The sequence below is a fragment of the Prionailurus viverrinus genome, chromosome E3 (genome assembly GCF_022837055.1).
Source record: "Prionailurus viverrinus isolate Anna chromosome E3, UM_Priviv_1.0, whole genome shotgun sequence".
Lineage (NCBI taxonomy): Eukaryota > Metazoa > Chordata > Mammalia > Carnivora > Felidae > Prionailurus > Prionailurus viverrinus.
Genome location: NC_062576.1, coordinates 40,852,469 through 40,878,347, shown reverse-complemented (window position 1 = coordinate 40,878,347; position 25,879 = coordinate 40,852,469). Strand labels below are relative to the sequence as shown.

Sequence of the window (25,879 nt, the reverse complement as noted above, 5' to 3'; positions counted from 1 at the left end):
CCGCCCGGGGGCGCGCGGCCCCTACGCCCCCGTGTGGCCGTAAGGAGGTACTGCAGGCCCGTCGTGTCAAGTCGGAACAGCTCAAGGAGCCCGGGTCAGGTGCGCACCTTAGCGCACCAAGGTCACGCAGCGGAGGTCAGGGCGTGGAGGTGAAGGTGCGCAGGTCAGGGTGCAGAGGTCAGGGCGACGAGGTCAGAGCGTGGGGTCAGGGTATGCAGGTCAGGGAGCAGAGGTCAGGGCGCACAGGTTGGGACACTGCGATCAGGGTGTGGAGGTCAGGATGAAACAGGTCAGGGTGCTGAGGTCAGGGCACCGACGTTAGGCGGTCCTCGCGGAAGCTTGTCGCCGTGTCCCAACACTCCACAGCCCACCTGCAGGCACAGCTCCGGGCTGAGGCCCCGGTGCCCTGGGAGGGGTCCCCACTGGCTCCCCGCTGAGCCCGGCCCAGGGGCAGCTGCACTGCTGTCCCCCCGGGAGCCCTCGGAGGGCACGGCCGCGTCCCCGGTTCGTCTCTGGACCCCCGGGGGCGTGGGCGGAGGCGCCCGGTGCAGAGGGGGCAGTCCGTTGGCGCCCCCAAACCTGGACAGCAGACCAGCCCAAGTGAGGGCGCAGGACCCACAGGACGCGGCCCGCAGGGGGCGCCAGAGAGCGGGACAGCTGGTCCTGTAGGGCCTGACCCAGCGCCCCACACCCTCCCCCGCCCTCCACGCGGTCTCTTTCAATCTGATCAGGTGTTTCGGTAAGACCTGGGCCAGAAACAAAAGCTGTAAATCGGTAGCAGAAACAGAAGCCCAGGGTCACTTGTTGTCAATAGAAACACAACACGGAAGTTAACTCGATGAAGACCAAGTGTTGTTGCCAGACGCTGACCGGGTACTGCTGTGTATCAGGGTCAGCCGGTGACCGAGGCCGCCTCCGTCCAGGACCCGGAAGGAGGAGAGACCCGCGAGCCTCGTTTTCCCAGAGGAAGCTCTCCAGTGCATGCGGGGACCATCACGGTGGGAAAGGCCTAGTAGAAACCCTTAGAAATGCCCTCAGCTCCCGTCCGAGTCTATGAATCAGAGGCAACGGGCAGCCCCAGGGGAATGGCAAAGGCTTCGATGATACAGGGAGGCGGCCCCCTCCTGTCCCCGCTGAACTCACCAGCACAGTCCCTGCAAAAACCACACGGGTCCTGGTGGATATTCGGTAACTTCAACGGCAGATGCTGTGCCGGCATCTTCGCGAGGACAGATCGACAGCCCTGGGCCCCGGGCGCGTGGCTGTCGATCTGGTGAATGTGTTCTTTCCGAGTAGCATCAGGAGCGAAGCAGGCGGCACTCACAGGGAAGGACGTGCACCCGGGGGTCGCCCGTGGTCACCTAGCCATCCTGCACGGCGTCCCGCCGGTCCTGCACACTGATGACATCGCGGTCGTCGGCCAGAAGGCGCAAGTACCTGGTAAGACACACGCCTGCCAGGGGCGTGACTCACTGGGGAGGCGTTTAGGGTGTGGGGCTTTGGAGGCGCTGAGACATCCCTTCCAAGATGAAGGACAACTTACACGTTGTGCCTCCTGCCACCAAAAAAGGCATGTTTGGAGGCCGTATCCGCCCCACCAAGGGGATTCTGCTCCGACCCAGTTATCGAGCAACGGTGCACCTGTCACCGGCCGGTTTCGAGGGGAGCCCAGAGTAAGAAAGGGATCTGCAGCAGACTCCAGCACGAGTGACCTCGGGGCCTTTGCGAAGGTCATGATCATGACCTTCCCAGGGAGTCACAGCCAGTCAAGGGAGCCGAGCCGTGGCTCTAGAACTCTGCCCTATGCCTTGTGGTCTACCCAGACCCCCAGAACGTGAGGCAGCAGCCGGGTCTCCCCCCACACACACACATCCCCACTCCAACAGGACGTCCGTCCCAAGCCATTCAGGGGTCTCCCACACCCGGCTCGCAGCCTCAGTCATCTGGCTTTCACAGAACCATCTGCTTCCTGGTTCGTCCCGCCTGGCCCTGGGAGCCTGCTCCACGGGTAACACGTCCGCTGGACTCCCTAAGCTCTGAGCCCCTCAGGTAGCCCTCTCCTTCCTGAGAACCTGTCGCTCTTCATTCATGCATTCATTCATTCATGTGGCAGGCCTGTCCTAAGTCTCCAGCCGTTTACTAAGCACCCAAACTGTGGACCTGAATAAAACTCTGCCCTGCCCCGGTGGGGGGGGGGGGGGGGACCTGCAGGCTCCTCCCCCCTCCCCCACCCCGGGGCAGGCACCCAGCCCCCTCGCTCTGCCACCACAGGCTGGGCTGGGCTGGACGCAGGCAGGCGTGCAAACGGAGTCCCAGCCGGCCTGCCATCACAACAAAACCCGCAGCCTGGGGCTTGAGCAATCTCCAGTCATTCCTCAGAGTTCCCGGGGCGAGTTCCCTGTTCGCAGGGAGGAAAGGGTCAGTGATCTCTCTCCTCTTATCAGGATCAGGGTCCCACCTCTCTTAACCTTAATTACCTCCTGACAGCCCTACCTCCAAACACACTCACACGGGGGGGGGGGGGGGGGGGGGGGGTGCCGGGATTGAACGTGTGGAGGGTGGGGGACACAATTCAGTCCCGCCACAGATGCTGTGAAATCCCAGGGGGGCCACGCGCCCTGACCGATGGCAGAGTCCGAGCACCATCTCCCCGTGGGCAGGAAAGCGCCTCAGGGGCCGCGGGGTTAGGATCTGCTCCCCAAACCCTTGGGTCACACCCCCCCACCCTGCATGACCCCGATAGGGAAGCACATCCCCCGCCCCTTGTCCCCTGGGCCCTGCCCTGTCTCCCCGCGCCCACACTCTCTATCTTACCCTGGGTGGGCCTCAGTTTCCCCTCTGTTTATCCCTGATCTCAGTCCCTCTTCCATGACTCACTGGTCTCTGGCCTTCCTTGGCCAACCAGCCTTACAGGTTTCCGTGTTTTTCTAATTGGTGTTGGTGACTGCTTTATTTACTAAGGTTACTTACCTTTCCTTGAGTCACGCTTACTGATAATATTTTTCTTTTTCCATTTAGAAAAAAAAAAATGTGTTTTTAAAAATTTTTTTTAAGTGTTTATTTATTTTTGAGAGAGAGAGAGAGAGAGAGAGAGAGAGAGAGCATGAGCAGGGGAGGAACAGAGAGAGAGGGAGACCCAGAATCTGAAGCAGGCTCCACGCTCTGAGCTGTCGGCACAGAGCCCGACGCGGGGCTGGTTTACTCAAGTCACAGGTAATGGTTGTGAGCAACCATTCTGGCCAGGCTTTGGGGCTTTTGTACCGTTTTTATTGTCGTAAAAATACGTGACGTAAAACCCGCCTTTGTAACCAATTCCGTGGCCTTTGCACGTGTGCCTCACTCTGCTCCTCCATCCCGGGGGCTGCAGATACACCTCCAGCGGCGTCTCGTGGCACCCAGGACCCACCGGGCCCCAAACTGGACCCCCAGCTGCCCCTGATCCCCAGACCCGCCCTGCAGACCCCAGCATCCACAGTGGGCACCCCCAGCTGCCAGCCGCCCAGCCTCAAGGCTGGGGTATCACCCTCGACTCTCTGTTCTTCCTGCTCCTAAGAGCCAGTCCTAGATCCTACCCCCCCACCCCCGTCACCCTCCCTCCTCCTTCCTGTCCACACCACTGAATCCCTCCCCACCCCACCCCGATTTCACCAAGAGTCAGCTGGCTGGTCTCCCTGTTGGGCCTGCCCTCTCCAAACCGTTGCGTGCCCCCTTTGCTGAGCGATCTCTCCTCTGGACTGTCAGCTCTGGAGACATGGGGACGGTCCTCGCTTGTGGCCCCTTGTCGCCCATTCCCAGCTGTGCTCCAGCACGGGCACACGTTCGGGAAGCGTCTGCTGTGTCAGAGGGGCCAGAGAGTATATGTGGGTGGAGGCACGAAGGGCTTTGGGCTCGTTCCTCCGGAGAAGACACAGCGGGGCATGAGTCAGTGATGTGGCACGCCACGTGGGAGCTGGCGGGCCCCGTGGACAGGGAAGACGGCGATGCTGACCTGTGGCAGGGAGTCGGGGGCGAGGCTGAGCTGCCCTCTCTGCCTCAGGTCCGGCCCGCGCCTCGTGTCCCTCCTCGGGGATGGGCCAGCAGCGACCAGGACCCGGCTCAGCCGTGGGGACACACATCCTTGGTCTGGAGAATCTCTAGGACCTGGAGTCTGGGGTGTGGGGACCAAGCAGCGGGGGCGGGGGGGACACGGCCCACTGGCCGTGGAGCACATGGCGTTTTCCTCTGGCACAGTCGGGGCAGAGCAGTGTGTCCACAGACAGTTCTCAGGGGCTCAGGGAGCTTGTGTGAAATACCGGAGAACTAGAGGACGAAGGAGGCGTTCTGGTTCCCAGTAAAATCCTGCTGGCTGAAACAAGAGAAGGGCCCCCCTTGGGGGCCCTCGTGGTTACGGTCACTGCTCTCCAAACTCGGACAGCCCCTCACTCGTGCCCCGCTCCCACCCCCAACAGGAAAGAAGCTGTGGACACAGAATCTTGGCAGGTGACTCTATCTGGCTACAGTCAAGGAGCGCGCTGGGTCTGTGCCGCGTTCATGGGGGCACAAGGCCCGGGGGCTGTGATAGAAAGTCTCTGTTTAACACACGCTTATTGACCTGGATCGGCGAGCAAACACAGGAACAGCCAGGTCAGAGGGCGCCTGTGGCTCCGTGTGGGGCAGGGTCAGACCTGCCTTGCCCGCCACGGCCACCAGGGCAGGGACTTGGGGGCGCCTGGGCCACGAGACACGGAGATTCATGGGAGTAGCCCCCAGCCAGGTGAGTATGCTGTTCCTGTCTTCCACGCACCCCCCCCCCGCATATTTTGAACTCCTCCCCCACCTGGGTGCAGGTAGGGAGGGAGACCCCCACACAGGGTTATAGCGCAATGGGGAGGGCCTTCTGGGATGCTGGGTTCAGAGCAGGGAGGAGGGGAGGTGGGAGCCATCAGGCTGCAGGGTCTGGAGGCAGGAAGCGGTGGGCTGGGGCCAAGGCCTTGGTCTGGGGTCCTAGTGTCCCTATTTGAGGCAGGGCCGGCTGCACCACCGACACCACAGAGAGGTACAGACCTGACCGGCCCAGCCTAGGGGGGGCGAGGACCCACTCCGGCAGTGGCTCTAGGGTCCTCAGAGCCCCCGCCCCCGTCATTTAGACCCGGGGCGGTGGAGTGGGGGAGGCTCAGGCTGAGAGAGGCCTCTGGAAATGTGTGCCTGCAGGGCGTGTGGAGCCCGGTCCCCCCACGGTGTGTCCAGCTTTCTCCCTCGGCATCCTGGGCGGCAAACATGTCTCCCATCTTAAAATGAACACGAGGCAACCCCCTTCTCCTTGGCCCCACGTTCCATACACAGGGAAGAGTTGAACGCCTGCGCGACCAGGCGGGCAGGCCCCGGGGGAGAAGAGGCACCCTCCCCCGGCCCCGTGCACCCCGCTCCACGGCCTCTTCCGTGGGTTGGGAGGCTGGGGACCAAACTCTGCTGGTGCCAGGCTCGTGCTGCCCAGTCATGTGGGACGCCCCAGCCCCACCAACCCACCCTCGTATCCCCTACTCGCCACGGCGCTGGAGGCGATCGGGTATTTCCTACACGGGTCGCGGAGCTCGCCGCTGGCCGGGTCAGAGCGGACACCGTGCCCCGTCACGGTCCCCACCACCCAGCGGCTGGGAGGGGCACACAGCAGGAGGTCTGCCCACCGCCAAGCTTGGTCTCAGCCTCTCCCCCAGGTGACAGTGGTTTGCAGCGATGGGCATCCAATGACCATCTGCCTTTTTCGTTTGGGGCGGGAAGAAGCAGTCAAACCCACAGGTCACGGCACAGAGAGAAGGTCCCGGACTTGACTCCTTCTAATCTAACATACAAACCATCTGGGGGACAGGGATGAGCAGGCTTGGGGACCACTGACCCGATGGGGAGGGATCATTATACCTTCACGCGGCCCCAGGATCCCAGATGGGGACGTCTGGAAGGTGCCCTCTGTGTCCTGTGGGGCCAGGCTAAGGGCTGAGGAGCCTGGGGGCAGGGGGTGCGGTTCCGAGGGATGCTCTGGCCCTTTGAGGAAGTTGCAAAGGGAGCCCCTGGCCATCTGCATGTGTCCCCCAGAGCTGGAAGAAGGCTCCTTGTCCTCCTGGAATGGCCCCCGGAACTCGAGAAGGCAGGTCCAGCCCCAGGCCTTCCTCCTTCCAGAGAATATCTTCTCCCGTAGTTTCCTTCGATGGGCAAAAGTTTTCAACATTGATGAAGCCCGATTTATCTATTTTCTCTTTACTGGCCTGTGGTTCTGGTGTTTTCCCCAAGAAATGATGGCCAGACCCAGTGTTGTGAAGGTTTTCTCCTGTGTTTCCTTTTAGTTTTGTATGTGGTGTGAGGTAAGGGGTCCGACCTCACTCTTTTGTGTGTGGATCTGTTTTCTTTTCAACCCAGCCCCTGGAGCAGTGGGCCTCCGTGCCCACAGCTTGGCCTCTGACAGACACCCAGGGGAGCAGGGATCCTGCCCCCACTGCAGGCAGCTCCCAGCCACACCGCCCCCTCCTCGTGGGGTGGGCGTATGGCCTGGCATGGCCGGCCAGCATTCTTCCCCCTCGGGGTTCTACATTCACTGAGTCTGCACAAAGGCCTCATCCCCTCCAAGACTCAGTTTCTCCTTTGTACCCGGGAGCTGGACCCAACCAAATCCCGTCTCTCCTGCTGGAACTGGTACACCTTGAACACACAGCAAAGTCCCCAGCACCCTGGAAATGTCACGTACGGTCCAGCCCAACTACCTGTTCCATCCTGTCCCCATGCCAGCCTCCCCTGCTGGTGCTGCCCCAGCCACACGGGTCTCTCCCTGCTCAGCCTGCTTCCCATTCCCTCTGCCAGGAAGGATCGTCCCCCAGCGTCCCCACAGCCGGGTCCTGCTCCTCCTTCAGGACTTAGTTGGGATGTCCCCTCCTCGGAGACCCCCATGACCACCCTATCTAAGCCAGGTGTGTGTCCCTTAGCTGCATGACAGCTCGCTGCACGCTTAGTGGCTTTAAACAAGGCACTCTTCTTACGTCAGTTTCCCACGAGAATGCCCTCATTCGAGGTGCTTTCTTGCCGGCTGTCGCGGGGGCCATTCTCAGGTCCTAGAGGCCCCCCCACTCTTCCCTGCCACGAGGCCCAGTCTACACCACGCCAGCGTGCTTCTTCAAGGTCAAAGTCAGTGCTCTGGGTAAGTGTGTGAGCTGACTGATGAAAGGACAGCCTGGGGGCCGTCCCCGAGCATCTGTGTGCCAGAGTGTGAGCCCAAGGAGGCTTTGCGTTGATGATACCCGATCGGAGGGAGCCTTCTGCCCTCCCTCCCCCTGCCCTTCTCCAACCTGTCCTCCAGCTAAATGCCCCTTCCTTCTCCACCAATCTTGACTCTCCTCCCAGCAGGAGAGCCACTCTCCACCAGGGGGACAGTTCTTACTACTGGTTGATAACTTGTCCACCAGGGCCAAGGGGCCACATCTCCCCATGTCCGGGTATCCCCTCACCACACATAAAGACAGGACCTAGTCTTACGTTTCCTGCTCCACAACCTTCCATGGCTCCCCGTGGCCCACAGGGTCCGGCCCAGGACACACACCACATTGGTCACCTCCCCTAACTGCACCCCTCATTACCCCGCTAGGCCACCCCCATGTGGCCAGCCCTGCTCTCCCTGCCCTCATGTGTGCTGAGTGCACAGGAGCCCCTGGTTGTCCTCTCTCCTCCAGCAGCCACCACCTTTTAGTGGCTACGCTATTTGTTGGGTGCCTTCCTCGCGCGACCCTGTGTGAACTTCCCGGCAGAGAAAGACAGAACCGAAGCCCGAGCTCCTCCCCAGGAAGACGGTTTACGGAAGTGTAGCGAGCAGCCACGTGCCCAGGCTCAGCTGTGGCTCTTGTGAAAACACACGCTCCTAGGACCACTCAGAACTTCCGAGCCAGGGTTGGGCCCCAGAGAACAGGTGTCTCCGGGGAGCCCCTGAGGATCCCGGCACCCGAGGTGGAGAGCTGCAGCTGCCTGGGTGGAGGGGCAGAGGGGAGCAGCATCCCCAGGCCAGGCCCGTGCTGGGTCACTGAGGGGATCCAGGAGTGGGCAGCCCCTTTGGAATTCAGAGTCTGGGAGAGACCTGGAATTCTCACATTCTGCTTAGGGGGCCAGGCCCTCTGGCCTTCATCACCTGGGACCCGGTCACCATAGCCAGGCCCTACGGGCCATTACTGATGGGGAGGTAACCTAGGCACAACCCGTCCCCAACCCAGCCGTGCCCAGCCACCACACCGAGGGGACACCGCCCTCCCCCTGCCATCTGAAGGCTTGTGAGACGCCCTCATTTTAGTCCCCAAGTAACAGGACGTCTGGAACCACATGCACTGAGCATCCGGTGGCCCCAGGTCCCGGGGGGAAGCTGGCGGCCTCAGCACAGGGCCAACTAGGGGGTTCTGAGGGAAGGAGAGGGGAAGGGAGGGAAAGCAGGAGTGAATGAATGCAAGTCGCTTCCGCTGTCCAGCGCCCCCCACCCCATGCCGGGCAGCCTGGCCCAGGTGCCCTCCACCGGCCGCTGTCCAGGGTGGGGACCCGAGACACCTCCGGCTCCCTGACCCCAAAGCGCCCACGGGCGGAGCGGGCTGACCTTGGAAGGCACCCGCTCCCCACCGTGAGCTTGGGGTTTGGGCAGCGAGGCGGGCCCGACGGGGAGGTGCCCGGCGAGACCGGGAGGGGCCGGCGTTCGCTCCGGGCCGCCCGCCCCTCCCCCACCCGCCGGCAGCCCCGGCGCCCCGCCCCCCACCCCCGGGCCAGTCCCCGGGTTAGGGAGTATCCGCACTACTCCTCCCGTCGGTCGGGCCGGCACTCGGCCTCCTGTACCGGGTCAACTCATTGGGCGGCTTCGACGGACGCCCCGCCCAGGGCCCGGAACTGACCAATTGCAAGGGGTTTCACAGGGCGCCGTGCTCGGGGGACCGTCACCGTGCTGCGACGCTTCAGGGGATCCTTAGGCCTCGGTGATCTTTTCCGCCCGGCCCCTGGTCCCAGCCCCAAGGAGACCTCCGGGACCCGTGCCCGGAGAGCTGCCCGCACGGCATCCGGGGAGCCCTTGGAGATCTCGGCCTCCCCCTGGCCCCGCTGCCCGCCGGCGTGTCCTCGAGTGGACACACGCATCGCGAGGGGGAGTTTGTAGACGCTCCCTCCATTCGGGGACGCGGCTCCTTTAAGGGCGCAGGTGTCCGCGGCGCCGCCTGACTGGAAAGCCGCACCCGGATCCCGCTCCCGGGCAGGGCCCGGGGCGCGAGCGCGCGACAGCAGGGCGCGGGCGGCGGGCGGCGCGCGGCGGCGCGGGCGACGCGGGGCGCGGGGCGGCGGCGGGGGCGCGTGGGGCAGGCGCGCGGCGGGCAGGCTCCGCAGGCCCCGCCCCGCCCCGCCCGCCGGGGTCCTCGGAGCGCTCGGGCTGCGCGCGGAGCGGGCTCGGGAGGGAAGTCCCGAGACAAAGGGAGCGCCGCCGCCGCCGCCGCCGCCGCTTCCTCCTCCTCCTCGTCCGCCTCGCTCGCCGGGCCGCGGCCGCCCGAGGTGAGCGCGGGGGCGCGGGCGGGCGGCGGGAGGCGCGGGCGGGGGCCGGGCTCGGGGCCTCCGCCGCCGTCGGGCCCGGGCCGAGCGGGCGCCTCTTCACCCCCGGCCCTGCCCCGCGCCCCCGCCCCGGGCAGGCCCCGCTCCCCGGAACCGGTCCTCCTCGGAGCTACGGGCGTGCGGCCTCGGCCCCGGGCCCGGGGTCGCGTCGGGCCGGCCCCTCGGCCCCCCGCCGCGCGCCCCGTTCGGGAGCGGAGAGAACGGCCCCCTGGCGCGTGCTCGGCGGCGTCCCCGAGGTGCTGCTGGCAGCGGCCGCTGTTGACAGGGACGCGAGCCTGGGCCGCCCCGCCGCCGGGGCTCTTCTCCGCCCCAGGGAAATTCGTTTCCGGGGTCACGGTCTGCACACAGACCTGTGGCGCCTGGCAGCTGGGGCGAGTGTGCACGACAGAGGGAGTTGAAAGTGGGGGATTGCAACATCGCCGGCTCGTCTGGCGGGGGTCGAGAAACCAAAACAGACTGAGTTTTCTTGTGCCTCTGAAGAGCTCCGCTTGCAGTTGGTGGGATCCCTCCCTGACGTTAGCGCTGCGCTCGAGGGAGAGTTTTCGTACGCGGTTGCTTTGTAGCCATCGAACGGAGGTCGGAACTGGTAGTTAACGTGAGTAGGAGGAGGCGAAGGGGATGGTTAGCCGGGCTCCTGATCGTGGCCTGCAGCTGCCCCGAAGTCGGTACCACTTGGTTCGGCTGGTGTAGTTTGAAAATGTACTCAGTTCCTCGGTTTGTGAAGTTGTCTTTTTGTTTGTTTTGGAAGTCTGTAGTCCTAAGTGTCTCTCGCTCTTAAGGAAACACTTAAAAGGTGGCTTTTGGGTAGAGCGTCAACTTCACCGAAAGGGAAGATGGATTCTGAATTTGTCTCGCTCTGCTCTGGTCTTTGGTAGCGGGGGAGGTTAGGGATGAGTTCTTCTTGCTGTTGGACCTTTGTCCGGGGAGTCCTGGCATTAGGGACCTTGCTTCGGGAACAGCCTGGGGTCCTGGGAGGTGTGTTGGGAGAGAGCAGGGAAGCGCAGCCTCCGCAGGCACCCGTGTCAGGTGCGCGCCGAGTTTCCTGCCCCACCCCACCCCCAGGGGGTGGGAAAAGGTGGTCCACTGCTTCCCCTCCGTAATCTGCTTCCTCCTGGGCCAGCCTGTGGGCTCCTAGCGCCTTCCCCCATTTTGTTGGGAAAGTTGGGGATGGAGGTGCTCAGCTCTGTGCCCTCCGGTAGCAGATCGGGATCTGAGAAGAGCACATTCCGGTGCAGCCCACAGTGGGAGCCCTGGAGGGAGCCCTGGAGGCAGGTGGCAGGCTGGCCTCTCGTCCCTCAGGCTGTGACTAGTAGTGCCAGGTTGTGCTGCCCCGGCTCCTGCCTGCTGCTCTGAGGCGCTCTCCTGACACCTAAAGCTGCGGAAATGGCTCTCTTGGCTTGGCGGGTGGATCTGGGACTCTGAATGAATGGATCCGCGCCGTGGTGAAAATGTAACAAACTGGCTGCTTTGTCCTGGCGGCAGGAGGCCAGTGGGAGTGGAAGCACCAGGTCTCTGCTTGGGACAGTGCAGGTGGGCACCTGAGGTTCTGCGACCCGATGGCACAAACCGAGTTTGCTGCCCAGTCCGGGTCCACCAGCCACCCCCGAGGAGGGGGCTGCAGGGACTTTGGTGGGCCCAGCCCTCATTACCTTCCACAAACCGGGACAAGCACGTGCAGCCAGGCCCTAGGACTAGGTGACTCTGGCTGCTCTTCAGGGCAGAAGAGGTGGCCCGTGGCAGGGTTGTGACCCGCGGTGAGCCAGCAGACGGCACTCAGGGTCGCCCCCCTGGCCCGGCCCCGTTGCAGCCCCTCCGGAGCGCCCGGATTGTCGGTGTCCGTGGCTCCTCGCTGTGGGGAGCGCTGGCCTGTGGTTTCACAGACCTGTTTTGTTGCCTGGCTGAGCTCAGACTCACTGGGGACCTCGCATGCCTTCGGTCACCGAAGCTCTGTGTGGGTTAATCCTGCAGAAGCGCCCTGCCTACTTGTGCTGTCTGCCCAGGGGGCGGGGGTGTGTGCTGCCACAGTGATCACTCCGAGGACGGTGGGGGGCATGGGGCCGCGGGCACTTGATTGAGAGTCCAGAGTGTCCCGTGCCCTCAGGGCTTCTGCAGGGAAGGGCATTTCCACTGACGCAGCTTGGTGCTGGGTCAGGTTCCGTGCAGAAGAGCCAGTTGAGGTGAAGGGTTTGAGAAACTTGGGGAAGTGAAGATTTTCAGGTGTCAGGGTCCCTGCCAGCCTCTGGCCAGAGAGCACCTTAAAGACAGACTGGGCTGTGCTCCCCTGCGCCCTGGCTCCCTGAGGGTACTCCGTCCACCTCATGCAAGCCCGGGTCCTCGTCTTCGGGATCATTGCCCCCGCCTTGTCGTTTTCCCTGGGCCTCTGCCTCTGTCCCAAACAAATATTCCAGACAGGTGTGCTGTCCAGTGAAGGAGGTCCCCCAGGTGTTGCCCTTCAAGGTCCCAAACCCCCACAGCATCGTGCTCCTGGCAGTCAGGTCTGCACAGGGACGGGGAAGGAAGAGGGCAGGCCGGAGCCCTGGGACGGAGCGGTGACAGGGAGGAGTTCTGGTTGGGGTCCCAGCATGGTGCTGTCTATTTTGGACTTAATTTTGCAGTCAGGGAAGGTTGGAGCCCATTTACAAGGTGTTCTGGGGTCAGTGCCACAGCCTGAGGTGGTGGCCGGGGTTCAGCCCGTTGGTCACGTCATCCTGACAGTTTCCTGAGTGGAGGACTTTCCTTTTTGACTTTTGCTTTTTCTTACAATAACAGAAATAAACTTTCTTAGTACTGGACCCCATCTGATTGGTCTGGTGGTGTGTCTGTCACAACTCAGCCGGCTTCCTGAGACCCGGGCCCATGGATGACCCCAGAGGCTGCGGTGCTGATGCCCAGGCCCCTCCTGCCCCTTTCCTGGGAACACAGTTGTCCAAGAGCCTCCTGAACCTGTAGTGCTGGGCCTCACCCAGAGTTCCCGACTCGTGGCCACGGGGCCTGGGGACGTTCGTTTCTGACACGCACCCAGGTGACACCACCACCCGGGCCTGCCTCTGCTGAGCTGGTGGCCTAACCGCTCCCGCTCTCCGGCGGGGTGGCGGGGGTGAAGGGTGTGATTTGGATTGGGTTGCTGAGGCCGGTGAGGGTCAGCCTGAGCCGGGCGGGGGGGTTTGCACAGGCGTAGCCGACGGGTGAGTGGTGGCAGCAGCCGAGAGGAGGCCGTCCCCCGGAAGGCAGAGGGGGACGTGAGCCGGGTTCGAGTTGAGGCTCCATGCTTAACAGGCACGTTACCTTCTGGATCTTCACTTCTGGTCGTCCTGAGTCTGTGTTGAGCCCCGGGGGCGGTGGGTGAGCCTGAGCCGGCAGGCGGGGCTGGTTTCACGCGTTGTCATGCATTGTCGTGGCTGGAAGGTGGTTCTGAACCCGGTGGAGGGCACCCCTGTTGTCCTCAGGAACGTGAGGTGTGGTCCTTTCACCCACAAGAGCAGAGAGGAGACGCTCTCCTTGGAAGGCTGAGGGGCTGAGGGTCGGGACAGGCTAGGGGACTCCCTTTTTGTCTCGTTAAAGCCTTGTTTATGTTTCCGTGGACTTTGAAGACAGACTTAAGGCCAAATTCTCTAGCAAGGTTAGTGATCTCTGAGGGTAGAGGGAAGTTGGGGCTCCGGCCTCTTAGGCTGTGCGGGGTGAGCAGCACCCTGGAGACCCTGAGAGGCAGCTCTCCCCGCAGGGAGCGTGAGCCAAGCGGATGGCAGGGGTAGGGGGAGCTCTGGGCCACTAGTGGGGACCCTGAAGGCACCAGGCCTTGGGGGTCTGTGGTCTGGGGATGCTGGGGGACCTGACACCCAGAAGCGGGTCTCTGAGTAACCCACTCCTGCAGCGCTCCTCAGACTGGCGGGCCCAGCGGGCAGACTGCCTACCTCTGGGCCTGCACGGGTGTCTTCTCCCCAGGGGTTCCTGGGTCCTGCTGGCCACCCCCCCACCCCCGCTGACTTTCCCGAAGTAAATGGGAGAAGAGCCCTGATCTCTCTGATGTTCGTGGAGTGCCAGTGGATGGGGAGGTGCGGTGGGGTGAGAAAGCAGAGGGGATGGAGGAGGGTCGGGTGCTGTGGGCCAGTTGCAGTCTAGGGACTTGTGCACAACGCGGTGGGCTTGCTGTCTGACCTGGGGCACCTTTCTACTCGGTTGGTTTCAAGAATAAGAGTTACTCTCTTGGCCAGACCTGAATCTAAATTGTGAGCCCCTGATTCTACACTGGGGGCCTGATGCCCCCCCCCCCCCCCGCAATCTCTGCATTGGCAGAGGGGAGTGGTCTGCCACTGCCCTGGCCCCTCACCCCGGTCCTCAGGCAGTGCTCTGGACATCCCCACCGTGTCCTTGCCTTTCCTGTGGAGACTGACGGTGGGAACCCTGTCGCTGCGGCCCTCTGCAGTGTGACAAGAGGGCAGGACAGGTGTGCGGGCGTCTGCTGGGAATGCTGGTGAACCCTTCCTGCACCGCACATACCTAGGCCTGTGCCGTGGCCCCTGGGGGTGGGATGTTCACAGGGAAGGGGCCCCACGTGGAGGCGTTCTGGGTCTCCGGAGCATCCTGGCTCCCTCTTTCCTGGAGAACCGCTTGCGGGAGGAGGCCGGGGTCGCCCCTTGGGGACGTGATGCCCGGGGCAGACTCCAGGCTGGGCGGTTTGCTGGGCGTCCGGTCTGTGTCAAGCTGGGTGAGCGAGGCGAGGGGCGGACGGCTCCTGCACTCTGCCTGTCCTAACCGCGTGCTGTGCCCGGTCTCTTGCAGGGACTTTGAACATGTCGGGGATCGCCCTCAGCAGACTGGCCCAGGAGAGGAAAGCCTGGAGAAAGGACCACCCGTTTGTAAGGAAAGCTTTATTTCTGTGCGTAGCGGCGGGGGGGGGGTCCCCCGGTGGAACCCGGGAACCCCATCACACCTGCTCTCTTACACACTCTGTGCACGGTGCCCTTGGGAGTCTCAGGACTGTTGTGCAAGCGGGAGGAATGAGATGCCGGGGCGTTGATGTGCCTGTGTGGTTGTTTTCTCTCAGGGCTTTGTGGCTGTCCCAACAAAAAACCCCGATGGCACGATGAACCTCATGAACTGGGAGTGCGCCATTCCCGGGAAGAAAGGGGTAAGGGGCACCACTCTGCTGACCTGCTTCTCCGGGGGGGAGGGGACAGGGTTGGGGTGACAGGTGATTCCCCCCCTCCCCCACCAGTCAGCTTTAATTCAGAAAGAAGGAGCTGTGTTGCAGGAGGGGCTGGGTGTGGCACCCCCACCGAGCCCGGGGGCAGACCCTGCTGCGTGTTCAGGGAAAAGGAGCCTTGGGACACGCTGGAGAAGGGCCCAGACGGAAGGAAGGGCCTTCCCGTTTGTCCTTCAAACCCGCTGCAGCTGAAGTAGCCAGGATATAGTGACGCGCGACCTGGCGGTCTTTGAGCCTGGGGCAGGTAGCGGGGGGTCCAGTCAGGGCCAGCGTATTGGAAGCATTTGGGAGTCAAGGTCTCCAGCAGCCCCGCATCCGGCTCTTTCTGGGTGACCCCAAAGCCAAGAGGAGACCCCTGAGGTGACCTGGTTACGCCCCGGCCTTATCGCCTTATCGCTGCCACGTCCCTCCACCCGTGGCGTGGCGTTTGCGTGAGCTCACCCTAGTGCTTCCTGACAGCCTCCTCGCCCGATGCTAAGCTGGCAGGATTAGGACTCGGCTTTGTCCTCGGACGATGTGGTTTGCTTTCTCCGTTTGCCACGGCTCCGTGGAAGGCCGGGCCCGCACCTCTGCCTTTGCTAAGCCCATTCTCGGCCCATCGTCTGAGGCTGAGGCAGGTGCGCCGTGGCCTTGTCCCTCCCGGAGGAGGCTGGGGAGGGCTGTGCTGGTGGAGCTGGCGACAGGGGCCGCTCAGGTGGAGATCCTGACCCCCGATCCTGGGTCACAGGGGGTGGCCTGCCGGCCCCCGCCTGTCTTCCCGGAAGCCTAGCTCCCGCCACGCTCCTCTCCGGGGATGGCTCTTTCCGGCCCCCTCAGGGCCCGTGGCAGCCCCCACGGTCCCGTCGTGGGGACAGCCGGTCGGTTTGTGGGGCGGTGCTGGGGGCGTGCGGCGGAGGCCGGCGGCACGCCTGACTGCACGTTCGTTTCCCCGCAGACCCCGTGGGAAGGAGGCTTGTTTAAACTGCGGATGCTTTTCAAGGACGACTACCCATCCTCACCCCCAAAATGTAAGTAGAGCGAAGCCCTCGCGACTCCGTCTGCTTCCCCCCGTTCGCCGTGCGGCGGCCCCGGGGGCTCTGACCCCTGGAGGCCGTGGACTGGAGCCAGGTGCACGTGGCGGGCGTCATCGGGTGCCGGCTGTGATCCACCGGGAGGCTCCTGGCCCTGAGTCCGTGTCGGGGATAAGGTGCCACCACTGTCTGCCCTCGCTAGGGATGGGCGTCACAAGGACCACGGTCCGGAACCCCACCTCTCGGAGGGTTTCCTTCCCTGACCCGTTGTCACCGCGCCCGTTTGTTAACGCTCCACATCCAACTTGTTGGCTGCGAGCCGCCTGGATGGGTAAGTCTCCGGAGAAGGCCGTGGGAAGAAAAGGCCGAGGCTGTCTCCAACGTCGTGCTACGGTTATGTCATCAAAGCGCACTTGCGCGAGACTCAGGACGGGAGGAGCACCAAATTCCTCCCCGCTTGCAACTGGAAGCCACCAAAACCGGTCCGTGGTTGGTCAATTAAATGAGTGAAGGCGTGCCTCGTTGTGTGGAGAAGTGTCCCGCACAGCACGCGGCCACCGGGAACGGCCACACGGAAACATCTGCGCTTGGGTTAGTAACTCGAAAAGGTAGAAGAACGTTTTCATCATAACGGCGTCTAGCGGAAGACTTTTAAGCGTGGATAATTAGCAGGGCGACCCCTGGGATGGAGACTTTTCATTTGGCTGGTTCTTTGCTGTTTGAATGGTTTCTGCCGCGTGGAGGTATTGCGTTGAATAGTAGCTCTGATTAAGAAACGAGACCGGTCACGGCTGCTTTCGTCACTTGTGTTCAGCTTGATACCTGAATTCCAAGCGGACTTGACAAGGGAAAAACAAAAATCCCAGCCGAAGAGCGGGAAGGGAAGACGGGCTGCAGATGGTCTCGCCTTTCTTTTTAGATCTTTTTGGTAAGGTTGTGCAATAAGGGATTAACCTGCAAAAACCTATTTTCAACATAATTGCAACAAACGGAAGTGTTTGACCCCGACTGTTTACAATGGTGTCAAATCCAAGTGTGGAAGTTTTTGTGGAAATCGTCACACAGATTCTAGAAGTCAGGAGCACGGAGAGTAGCCGCGGCCCTTAGAGTGCCGGGGGTGGTCGGGGAGGCCGGGGCTGAGGCACGTCGGTCCAAGGGCACCCACACCCGTCAGCAGGATGGGCAAGATGTAAACCGGACAGACCTGCTACGGGGACACGGTGACTGGGACGCAGGTCTGCCAGGCAGAGGCCACACGTGCCACGTGTTTATGACATGGGCACAAGGCTAGTCCGGCAAATGGACCGGGCCCACAGAGTATCCCTGCGGAGGAGACAGGAATCCCCCCCCCCCCGCCACCCAGGTAGCCTTCCAGATGAATCTCGACATCCAGTGGAAAGAAGGAATGGTGCAGCTTCTAGAAGAAGATTGGTAGATTTCAGCAGCGAGGCACAGACAGTGCTTTGGCCCCTTAGGCAGAACATCGCTAACGGGGCTACGTCACACTGAGCACCACGTGTTCACCAGGAGAAGCCAGTAAGGGAGAGAGATGGGAGCACACGCGCCCCCCCCCCCCCCCGACACCCGCCAGCACTGACCCTGAAGCGCAAAGGGCGTCGGCACGCCAGTAAGGAAACCGTAGGCGCTGTCGGGCCACACGGGAGGCTGTCCCCTCTTGGGCCCGCAGCGTGGGAAGAGGTGCCGACGTCCTCTCCCGCGGAGGGGCGGAGCGGCGGGGCCCTCAGACCCCACCGCAGGTGCGGATTTGCACCGCTTCCCCTGGAGAGCTGTCCCCCGAGTCTGCGGAAGCTGAAGTTGGGTCTCTCCAGGACCCGGCTGCTCTGCTCAAGTGAGCGTTCAGCAGATGCGCACGCACGCTCACCGCGGGTGGGGACCAGCTTGGTCACGGCAGCCCCATCTGTAGTGGCCAGAAGCTGGAGGCAGCCAAGTGTCCCCGACCCAAAGATGGGCGGGGGCGCCCCGGGGACCCAGTCAGTTAAGCTCCGACTCTTGATTTCTGCTGGGATTGCATCGACAGCATGGAGTCTGCTTCTCCTCTCTCTGCTCCTCCCTCTGCTCGCTCACTCTGTCAAACTTTAACGTTTACTTTTGACAGAGAGAGATGGAGCACGAGCAGGGGAGGGGCAGAGAGAGGGGGACACGCGGAATCCAAAACAGGCTCCAGGCCCTGAGCTGTCGGCACAGAGCCCGACGCGGGGTTCGAACCCACGAACCATGAGATCGTGACCTGAGCCGAAGTCAGACATTTACCCACCTGAGCCACCCAGGCAGCCCTCACTCTCTCATACGTTAAAAAAAATCCAAAAAAGAAGAATGGGTAAACATTGGGGGACAGTCTACAGCAGCCAGAGGGAAGGGCCTGCAAGTACCTGAGACTGCGCGTCTCCCAACGTGATGCGGAAGAGCAGAGCCGCACAGGAAGTCGGCGGCCGGCCCTGCGGCGGAGGGGGTCTCGGCAGGGGCTTCTCTGACTGGAGGAAGCCAGCGGTGAGCAGAAGTCGGGGACAGGGGCTTGGGCGAGGCCGTGCCCGCCACGGCTGTGCTTTCCTAGGTGAGAAAAGAGATCGACCGCCCAGATGAAATTAAAATCAGGCACTTGTGCTGAGGAAGAAGCTGAATTCAAAGAGCAGAAAGGCGTGCTCGGGGCGGGAGCAGGTTCCCGAGGGCCCTTCCTGCGGGGGCTCGAGCCAGAAGGTGTGCAGCACGCCCACAGGTCAGGAGGCAGACCGGATTAGCAGGCGGGAGACGAGGCCGGGAGTTTCTCCAAGAAGCGGCCGGTGCGTCACAGTGAGTGAAGGTGCTCGCCGTCCGGAGTCCCCAGGGACGGCTGACCTCCATGAGGCTGCCGGGGGTCTGGGATCGTGAAGCAGTGGGAGCTGGCGGTGGGCAGCACCTCCTCGGGGCCGGATGGACTGGCGGCGTCACGTAGACACGTGTGCGCGTGACCCGCGAGCGCAGGGCCGGGAGGGCGCAGGCTGGACCCTGGTGGCCCGCGGGGAGTCTCTGGGAGACTCCGGGTGCTGGTGCCCGGTGTGGTGGTGGTTCGGGAGTTCCGTCAAGCTGCGTGAGACCCATTGTACTTTTCGGGGCGTAATTAACGTTTTTAAGTGAAGAGAAGAGGGGACGGTGCCCGGATAAGCAGAGAGGAACGCCCTGTCAGTTCTGGTGACAACAACCCTGTCAGTTGTGGTGAACGGTCCCCGGGGAGCTTGAGGCAGTTTTCCTGCTCTTCTCTGTTGTAGGATTTCCTACGGGTGTTCATTTTTTAGAAAGAAGGAACTTTTGGGACGCCTGGGTGGCGCAGTCGGTTAAGCGTCCGACTTCAGCCGGGTCGCGATCTCGCGGTCCGTGAGTTCGAGCCCCGCGTCGGGCTCTGGGCTGATGGCTCGGAGCCTGGAGCCTGTTTCCGATTCTGTGTCTCCCTCTCTCTCTGCCCCACCCCCGTTCATGCTCTGTCTCTCTCTGTCCCAAAAAATAAATAAACGTTGAAAAAAAAAAAATTTAAAAGAGAGAACGTGGGATCCTAAGAGCCTCTCTTTTTGGAGCAGAATTTTGTGCTTTGAAAATGGTCACTTGTTTGGAAGGGCCGCCGAGTTTCTGCCCTCAGCTGTCCCCCCAGGACCGTCCTCACCTGCTGTGCTGACTTGGGGAGGGACGGGAGGGGTGGGGATGCCCAGGACTTGGCTCCGTCCGCCCACTGTCGGGAGGCAGGGTCCGGGCGAGCACATGGCTTCGCCTCCCGGTCCGGGAAAGGTGCACGCCTGCCCCCGCCCCCCACCTACTGCCACCTCACGGCCGCCGTCCTTCGCCAAATGCCTGGTGGCAGCGGGTCGCCCTGGTGCAGGGAGATCGCATCATCCTGCCAGACGACCGCTGCCGCCAGAAACACGTTTCCTTCCTCCCTGTGGTCCAGGCAAATTTGAACCACCGCTGTTTCACCCGAACGTGTACCCTTCGGGCACAGTGTGCCTGTCCATCCTCGAGGAGGACAAGGACTGGAGGCCGGCCATCACGATCAAGCAGGTACGGCGTGCAGGGTGCTGGCCTCAGCCTTCCTGTGGGGCCAGAGGCCTGCGGTCTTCATCTGAGGCCGAGGCCGACGTCCCAGAGAAGCTTGCCTTTCAAACCGCTGACCCCTGTGTTCTCTTGTCTCTCACACAGATCTTGTTAGGAATACAGGAACTTCTAAATGAACCAAATATCCAGGACCCAGCCCAAGCAGAGGCCTACACGATTTACTGGTTAGTAGCGGTTTGGCGCTGCTTGCTGTGGCCGCTCGCTGGCCTGCATGCTTTTCCCCGGAAGTCTGGTCCGGGCAGCCCGTAAGAAGGGGGAGCCACAGGCTGGCTGTGGGTGGGAGAACAGTTCCTGCCCCTCCGGGCAGCCTTCACGAAAGGCCGTGAGACACCAGCTGTAACGGGGAGACCGAGTGAGGCCGCCAGGGAAGCGTCTGAGGCCAGGAAGCAACCAGGACAGGCCCTGTAGGCAGCAGGAGCTGCAGGTGCAAAGGGCCCGTGGTGGGCAAGAACGGGTGAGCGAGGGTTGACGTGGCCACGGTATTGTTGGGCGGGGTGGGGCGTGGCAGGAGGTGAAGGTCAGGTGATACGGGCCTCCGTTGGCCACTTTGTCCCTGAGAAGCTGTGGCTGGGCAGACCATGCGTTTGGTGAATCTCAGTCCGGCGCAGAGGAAAGGGCCCCCAGGTGCGGGCGCCAAAGGAGGCGTTTCCAGTAGCGCAGCTCCCCGGGCCCCAGATCTCGCGTCACGGCTCTCCTGTGGCCCTGTTTCCCACACCTTCCTGGGCCTGCGTGTGTGCCATCGGGGAGTAGCCCTTCCCTGTGTGGCACTCTGGTGGCCGGTGAGTCCCGCGGGCCAGCGTCCACCACCTGTGCCGAGGGAGAAAGGCCAGGTGTGTGTTAAGGTGGGCGACAAGTTGAAACCTGGTGCTGTGAGCCTGGCTGGATTGTTAGCAGGGCAGAAGCCTCCGGGTTGTGGGGTCCGGCATCCCCTGGCCCTGCCAGCCAGCTTCCCGCTGGTCTGGGAGGTGGGGCTTAGGCCTGGAGCGGGGCTCTGGGACCTGCAGGGCTAGCATAGGGGGTAGAGGTCAGGCAGGGACGTGTTCCTTCCAGGGGACATTTCTGGAAGCCGTGGGTGCAGAGGGTGAAAGCCGAGGGCAGGACCGTTCTCTGGCCGCCCTGAGCAGCAGGCTAGACGTCCGATGTCTGCCTGCGGGCAGGAGCTTGCAGTTGATGGCTCAGGTCCCTAGGCCCAGGCGGGGCGAGGCCCGCATCCCCAGGGGCGTGTTCCCGCCGTGGCTCAGCTGGAGGTCACGTGGTCCCTTGGCAGCTGTGTGCCAGTGGCTCATGAGATGCGTCCCCCTGCTCTCCGCCCCCGGCCGGGCGCTGTGCGAGGTCACCATGACCTCTGTCTGCAGCAGCCCGCTGGCCCAGGCCTCTGTGAGGCCACTCATGACAGTACACGCAGAGTTCTCACGACAGACCAAATGGTCTGCAAAGCCAAGGTCTCCGTGGCCTTCAAAGAGCTTGCTGCCGGCCCTGGCCTGCGCCTCGTTGCAGGGGTGATGTTTGCGGTGGCCGGTGGTGGCCACGGGCGCCATGGTGTCACTTGTGAGAGGCTGGCCTTTCCGCGCCTGTGTCCGTAGCTGCCGGGGCAGCAGCAGGCGCTGCAGGGTGGGCGGCCGCTCGCCTGGGGCCGCTGAGGGTCGTCCCCGCGGGGCCCGGGCTCCTGGCCGCCCGTCACGCCACCCCTCCTTTTCTACGATTTCTCCCGCCAGCGGCGTGCGCTGGAGCACTTCAGAGCTGACTTGACTGCCTTCTAGCTCCTTCCAGAGCTCCCTAGGCAGCTGCCTCCATCTGGGGGGCCCTGGGGCCAGGCTGGGCTATTGGCTGGGGTGGGAGTTCACGTGCCGTGGCCCAGCGACAGAGGCTTGTCCTGTGGCCTCGACTCCTCGGCTCTCGTGGCCCTTTGTCCCTCCACCCTGGGAGCCCCCACACACCCCGGGGCCTGGGCCACAGGTGACCCAGAGCAGCGCCCTGAGAGGCACACTTGCGGAGAGCACGGCTTGGAGGGACCCCTCTCTTCCGGAGAGCACTGCACACTCCCAGGTGCGTCCCCGCTGGACGCGTGCTGTGCCTCGGCTCCTTGGGTGGGGGGGGGGGGGGGGTCCCAGACCAGCCCTGGAGGTCATGGCGGTCCCCTGGAGCCCCGTGGGGAAACCGGCACCAAGTCCTGTCCGCCTGGCCAGCAGAGTGGTGCCCGGCAGTCTGGGTTCTCTCTCCAGAACCGTCGCTATGGTTTCAAACCGAGAGGTGCCGGTGGCCGGTCAGATCCGTAAACTTCGCTGCGCCCCCCCACCCCCACCCCCACCCCACCCCACCCCAGGCCTTCCTGACCGCGAGCCGCCCTCTGAGCCCGCCCGGCCCTGGGCCCCCGCGGGGGCTGCACCTGCTGACGTGTCTCTCTCTTGACCTTCTCAGCCAAAACAGAGTGGAGTATGAGAAGAGGGTTCGAGCACAGGCCAAGAAGTTTGCACCTTCATAAGCGGCGACCGCGTGGCAGCGTAAGAAGGAAGGGATTGGTCTGGCAAGAACTTGTTTACAACATTTTTGCAAACCTAACGTTGCTCTGTACAATTACTAGTCGCCTGGGGAGGGTTGGGCGGGCGCCACTTTCCATTTCCGCCACCGGTACACAGTCCTCGACTCGCTGAATTGCCCGGTTTTTCATACAGGGTCTCTTCCTTCAGTCTTTTGTATTTTTGATTGTTATGTAAAACTTGCTTTTATTTTAATATTGATGTCAGTATTTCAACTGCTGTAAAATTATAAACTTTTATACTTCGATGAGCCCCGAGGAGCTAGTTTCCTAGTTTCCTTTGCTCGCGGATGCAGGCATGCTTCCCACAGTGTAGAGCTACGCCCGGCCTCAGCTGGCCTCCCTCCCGCCTCGGTCTCCGCGCACCCTGGGTTGTGTTGCTTACGAGCCTCAGATCCAAAGTCAGCCGGCGTCTCGTTCCCGCATCACTTCCTTTGTGTCTATATGGCGTTTTGTCTGTGTTGCTGTTTAGAGTAAATAAACTGTTTATATAAAGGTTTTCGTGGCATTATCGTCATTAAGAGCGTGAGGAGGCGGCCTCGCGGGGCCCGGCCCCCCACGCGGCTGCAGGCCGGCGGCGCCCAGCTCGCGGCCGTGCTCGGCTGCGCCTGGACCCGCGCGGCGCTCGGCCCGGGCCCTGTGAGGAGCGCTGTGTACGAGGAGGTGTGTGCCCGGGGGTTGTCTCCCGACCCCGGGTCTTTGCGCTCCTCAGAGGGCGGGTCTGGTCAGGGCGGAACTGGCGTCCGGAGCCTCCCGGAGCTGGCACCGGCCGGTCCGAGGTCCTCCGGGCCCCAGGGAGGACCGTGCGCAGGCACTGGCCGGAGCCCTGCCTGGGGGGGGGGGGGGTCCTGGGCGTCAGGATGCCCCGGAGGCAGGTCTGAGGCCACTGTGCGCGGGCGCTTCCTTTTTCCTGAAGGGCTGTTCTCAGAAAGCACCCCAGAAGCTGAGCCTGCCGCACAGCTTCCGGAGCTGGCTGCCTGCTCACTTGGGCCCAGCCGGGAGGTGCCGCGGACGCAGAGGGGGACAGGCCCAGTGCCCCGCGGCCTGGTGCCAGCAAGGTGGGGCCTTGGCCCCCTGGTCCCAGGGAGCACGGTGCGGAGTAGACGGGAGGCCCGGAGCCTGCCCTGCGCCGGCTGACCTCGCCTTCCCGGCCGGCTCACCTGTGTGGCTCCGGTGCAGGGACCCGGCCGGGCCAGAGGGGTCTCCGAAGGGGCGGGAGCTGGTCGCCAGGGCCCTCGGTCAGGAAGGGCACCTCCACTCGCCAGGCAGCAGGATGGCAGTGGGCTGGGGGGAGGGGGGCGCGTGAGGCCCCCGTCCACAGCGCCTGTGTGGCCCCGCGGTCCCAGTGCCTTGCTCGCTTGCTCGGCTGGACGTGTAGCTGAGCTCGACGCTTGATGTTGGCGATGTATTTTCTAATGCGCAGGGCCCCCCGGGGGACCCAGCCGGGTCGTGTGTGTGCAAAGCCTCTCCCAGAATGTCTTATTTTGTAATGACTCAACTACACTTAGTAATAGCCACACGTGTATATGGTTAATATATATGGAAATTCAATATATTTTCTAGTTAAAGCATTCTGAAGTAATCGATGTTTCTAGCAAATTGTCATGACTTCGACTAATGAAATGTCCTCTTGTGCCACAGTCCTTGGCTTAACGAAGATGTAACTCTTGTAACGGGGGAAGGAGGGACTGTGCCCGTCCTGTTTCTGCTATGAGGGAAGAGCCTGTTCCCGGCATGAGGCGCCTGATACTTAGTAAGGAATTGTGGGCAATACGTTAACCACTGTATCTGAGAATCCTCTAATTAAAACATTTCCACAAGTGCTGCCTGCAGGCTGTGTCCTTTCCTGCCCTGTGCCACGCGGGCCGCCCCACCGCTGGCCTCGAGTCAGACCCTCGGTGGTTCGCGCGGGGGGGGGGGGGGGGGGGGGGGGCTGGTCCCCTCTGTCGTCCCCGCTGGGACCAGGCGAGGGCGGCGAAGGCAGGGAACACATCCCGTGCTGACCCTTGGCGCCGGAGGAGGGTGTCCCTCCTGGGGACCCCGGGCCGGGCCTCCACAGGAAAGGGCGTCGAAGTCCTCAGGTGCCCAGACCCTGACCGCGTGTCAGCCCCACCTTGGGGCTCCCGGGACAAGCCGGCCACCGGAAGACGGGCTGTGGGTCCCCGAGAGTCCCCCTGGCCTCCCTGGACTGTCCCGCCCAGGCCAGTGCCGCGTGCTCACACCTGTCTACTGAGCAGCGCCACCTCATTCCCTAACTGGGCCACCCCAAACCCTCCTGGTTCGCATCAGCTCGCGTTGGGCTCTGTGGACGCGTTGGGCTCTGTGGACAGGCGGCCTCCATTTTGAGGTTGCCATGACGACGAGTTGCCAGGTTGGAGGGCCAGGCTGAGCGCTGACTTGGGCTGGCTCGAACCAGTCTGAGCCTGCTCTAGCAGGGAGGGGCTGTCCCTGGTGCTGAGACAGAAGGGGGGGTGCGGTTCTGCAAGGTGGCCCGTGAGGCTCGTCCAGAGACCTCCGGACCCTGTGACCCCACCTGCAGAGGCCCTGACCCTGACCGAGGAGGCTGGCTTAGGACCACGGGGTGGACAGGGGCTGGAGCACCTGGCCCCATCTGCTGTCCGGACCCCAGGAAGTTGGCAGGGCCAGGGCCTAGGTCCTCCCTTCCTGGTCTCTGCCTTCCTAGGTGACCTGCCACCACATTCCTGAACGCTGCCCCTCCTACTCCTGGAGCCCCAGAACCTGGGCCCCCATCGTGCAGAGTGATGCTGGGTATTCGACTCCCCCAGCTTTGCCTTCTGATGTCACACACGACCTTCGCCCCCTCCGGGGTGGGCCGGCACACCTGCCCCTGGGCCAGAAGCTGACGCTCGGGCTCAGTGGACAGACACTGGACAGTGGGCTGCAGCCAGGCCGCTCACCCTCACAGAGACCCGCAAAGCCCTGTGTGGGCCTGCTCCCCTTCCACCGCCAGGCCTGATGCCCGGGACCACCCTGGTCCTGCACAGGCGTCACCTGTGCGGGTGCTGGCAACTGGGCCCCAGGAGCCAGCATTTCAGGTGAAGGGCCAGACCCCCTCCCACCTGGAGCCAGCCACCTCTTCTGCTGGCAGAAGCACCCAGGATGGCACAGGTGATGGGACAGGTTCCTGCAGTCAGCACTGTGGCCAAGTCCCTGGGTGAGCCCCCACGATTCTCCTAGGCTGCCCCACCCCCACCCCCACCCCTGCAGGCCTCTGACAGGTGCCGCAGTGCCAGTGGGAGCGGTGGGAGGAGCCGTACTGCCAGAAGGCTATGCCTGCAATTCCAAGGTCTGCCGCCAGAGGGCATCAGGTCAAGCATGTATTTTTTTAAGATTTTATTTTACTTGATTTTATTTTTACATTTTTAATGTTTGTATATTTTTGATTGAGAGCGAGAGAGCACGAGCAGGAGAGAGGCAGAGAGAGAGGGA

General features: G+C 62.9%; 1 protein-coding gene across 4 annotated transcripts; it reads left to right on the top strand.

The window, feature by feature from the left end:
• Nucleotides 1–8,943: 8,943 nt before the first annotated feature.
• Nucleotides 8,944–24,249, top strand: UBE2I (ubiquitin conjugating enzyme E2 I). Of its 4 annotated transcripts, none has more exons than XM_047838471.1 (7): nt 8,944–8,963; nt 14,362–14,438; nt 14,627–14,710; nt 15,720–15,792; nt 19,730–19,839; nt 19,978–20,057; nt 22,312–24,249. In XM_047838471.1, exons 2-7 carry the CDS (start codon nt 14,373–14,375, stop codon nt 22,373–22,375), a joined length of 477 nt encoding a protein of 158 aa, XP_047694427.1. In that variant the 5' UTR covers nt 8,944–8,963; nt 14,362–14,372; the 3' UTR covers nt 22,376–24,249. The 4 variants fall into 4 exon arrangements, with proteins under 4 accessions (XP_047694427.1, XP_047694429.1, XP_047694428.1 ...); XM_047838473.1 differs by lacking the exon at nt 8,944–8,963 and adding an exon at nt 9,369–9,525; XM_047838472.1 differs by lacking the exon at nt 8,944–8,963 and adding an exon at nt 9,794–10,177.
• The last annotated feature ends 1,630 nt before the right edge of the window (nt 24,250–25,879 follow it).

Excerpts from the sequence above, each read along its gene's own strand:
- UBE2I (XM_047838471.1), top strand. The coding sequence starts at position 14,373 with ATGTCGGGGATCGCCCTCAGCAGACTGGCCCAGGAGAGGAAAGCCTGG. Across the intron at positions 14,439-14,626 it reads GGAGAAAGGACCACCCGTTT|GGCTTTGTGGCTGTCCCAAC; the intron begins GTAAGGAAAGCT and ends GTTTTCTCTCAG. Across the intron at positions 20,058-22,311 it reads GAGGCCTACACGATTTACTG|CCAAAACAGAGTGGAGTATG; the intron begins GTTAGTAGCGGT and ends TGACCTTCTCAG.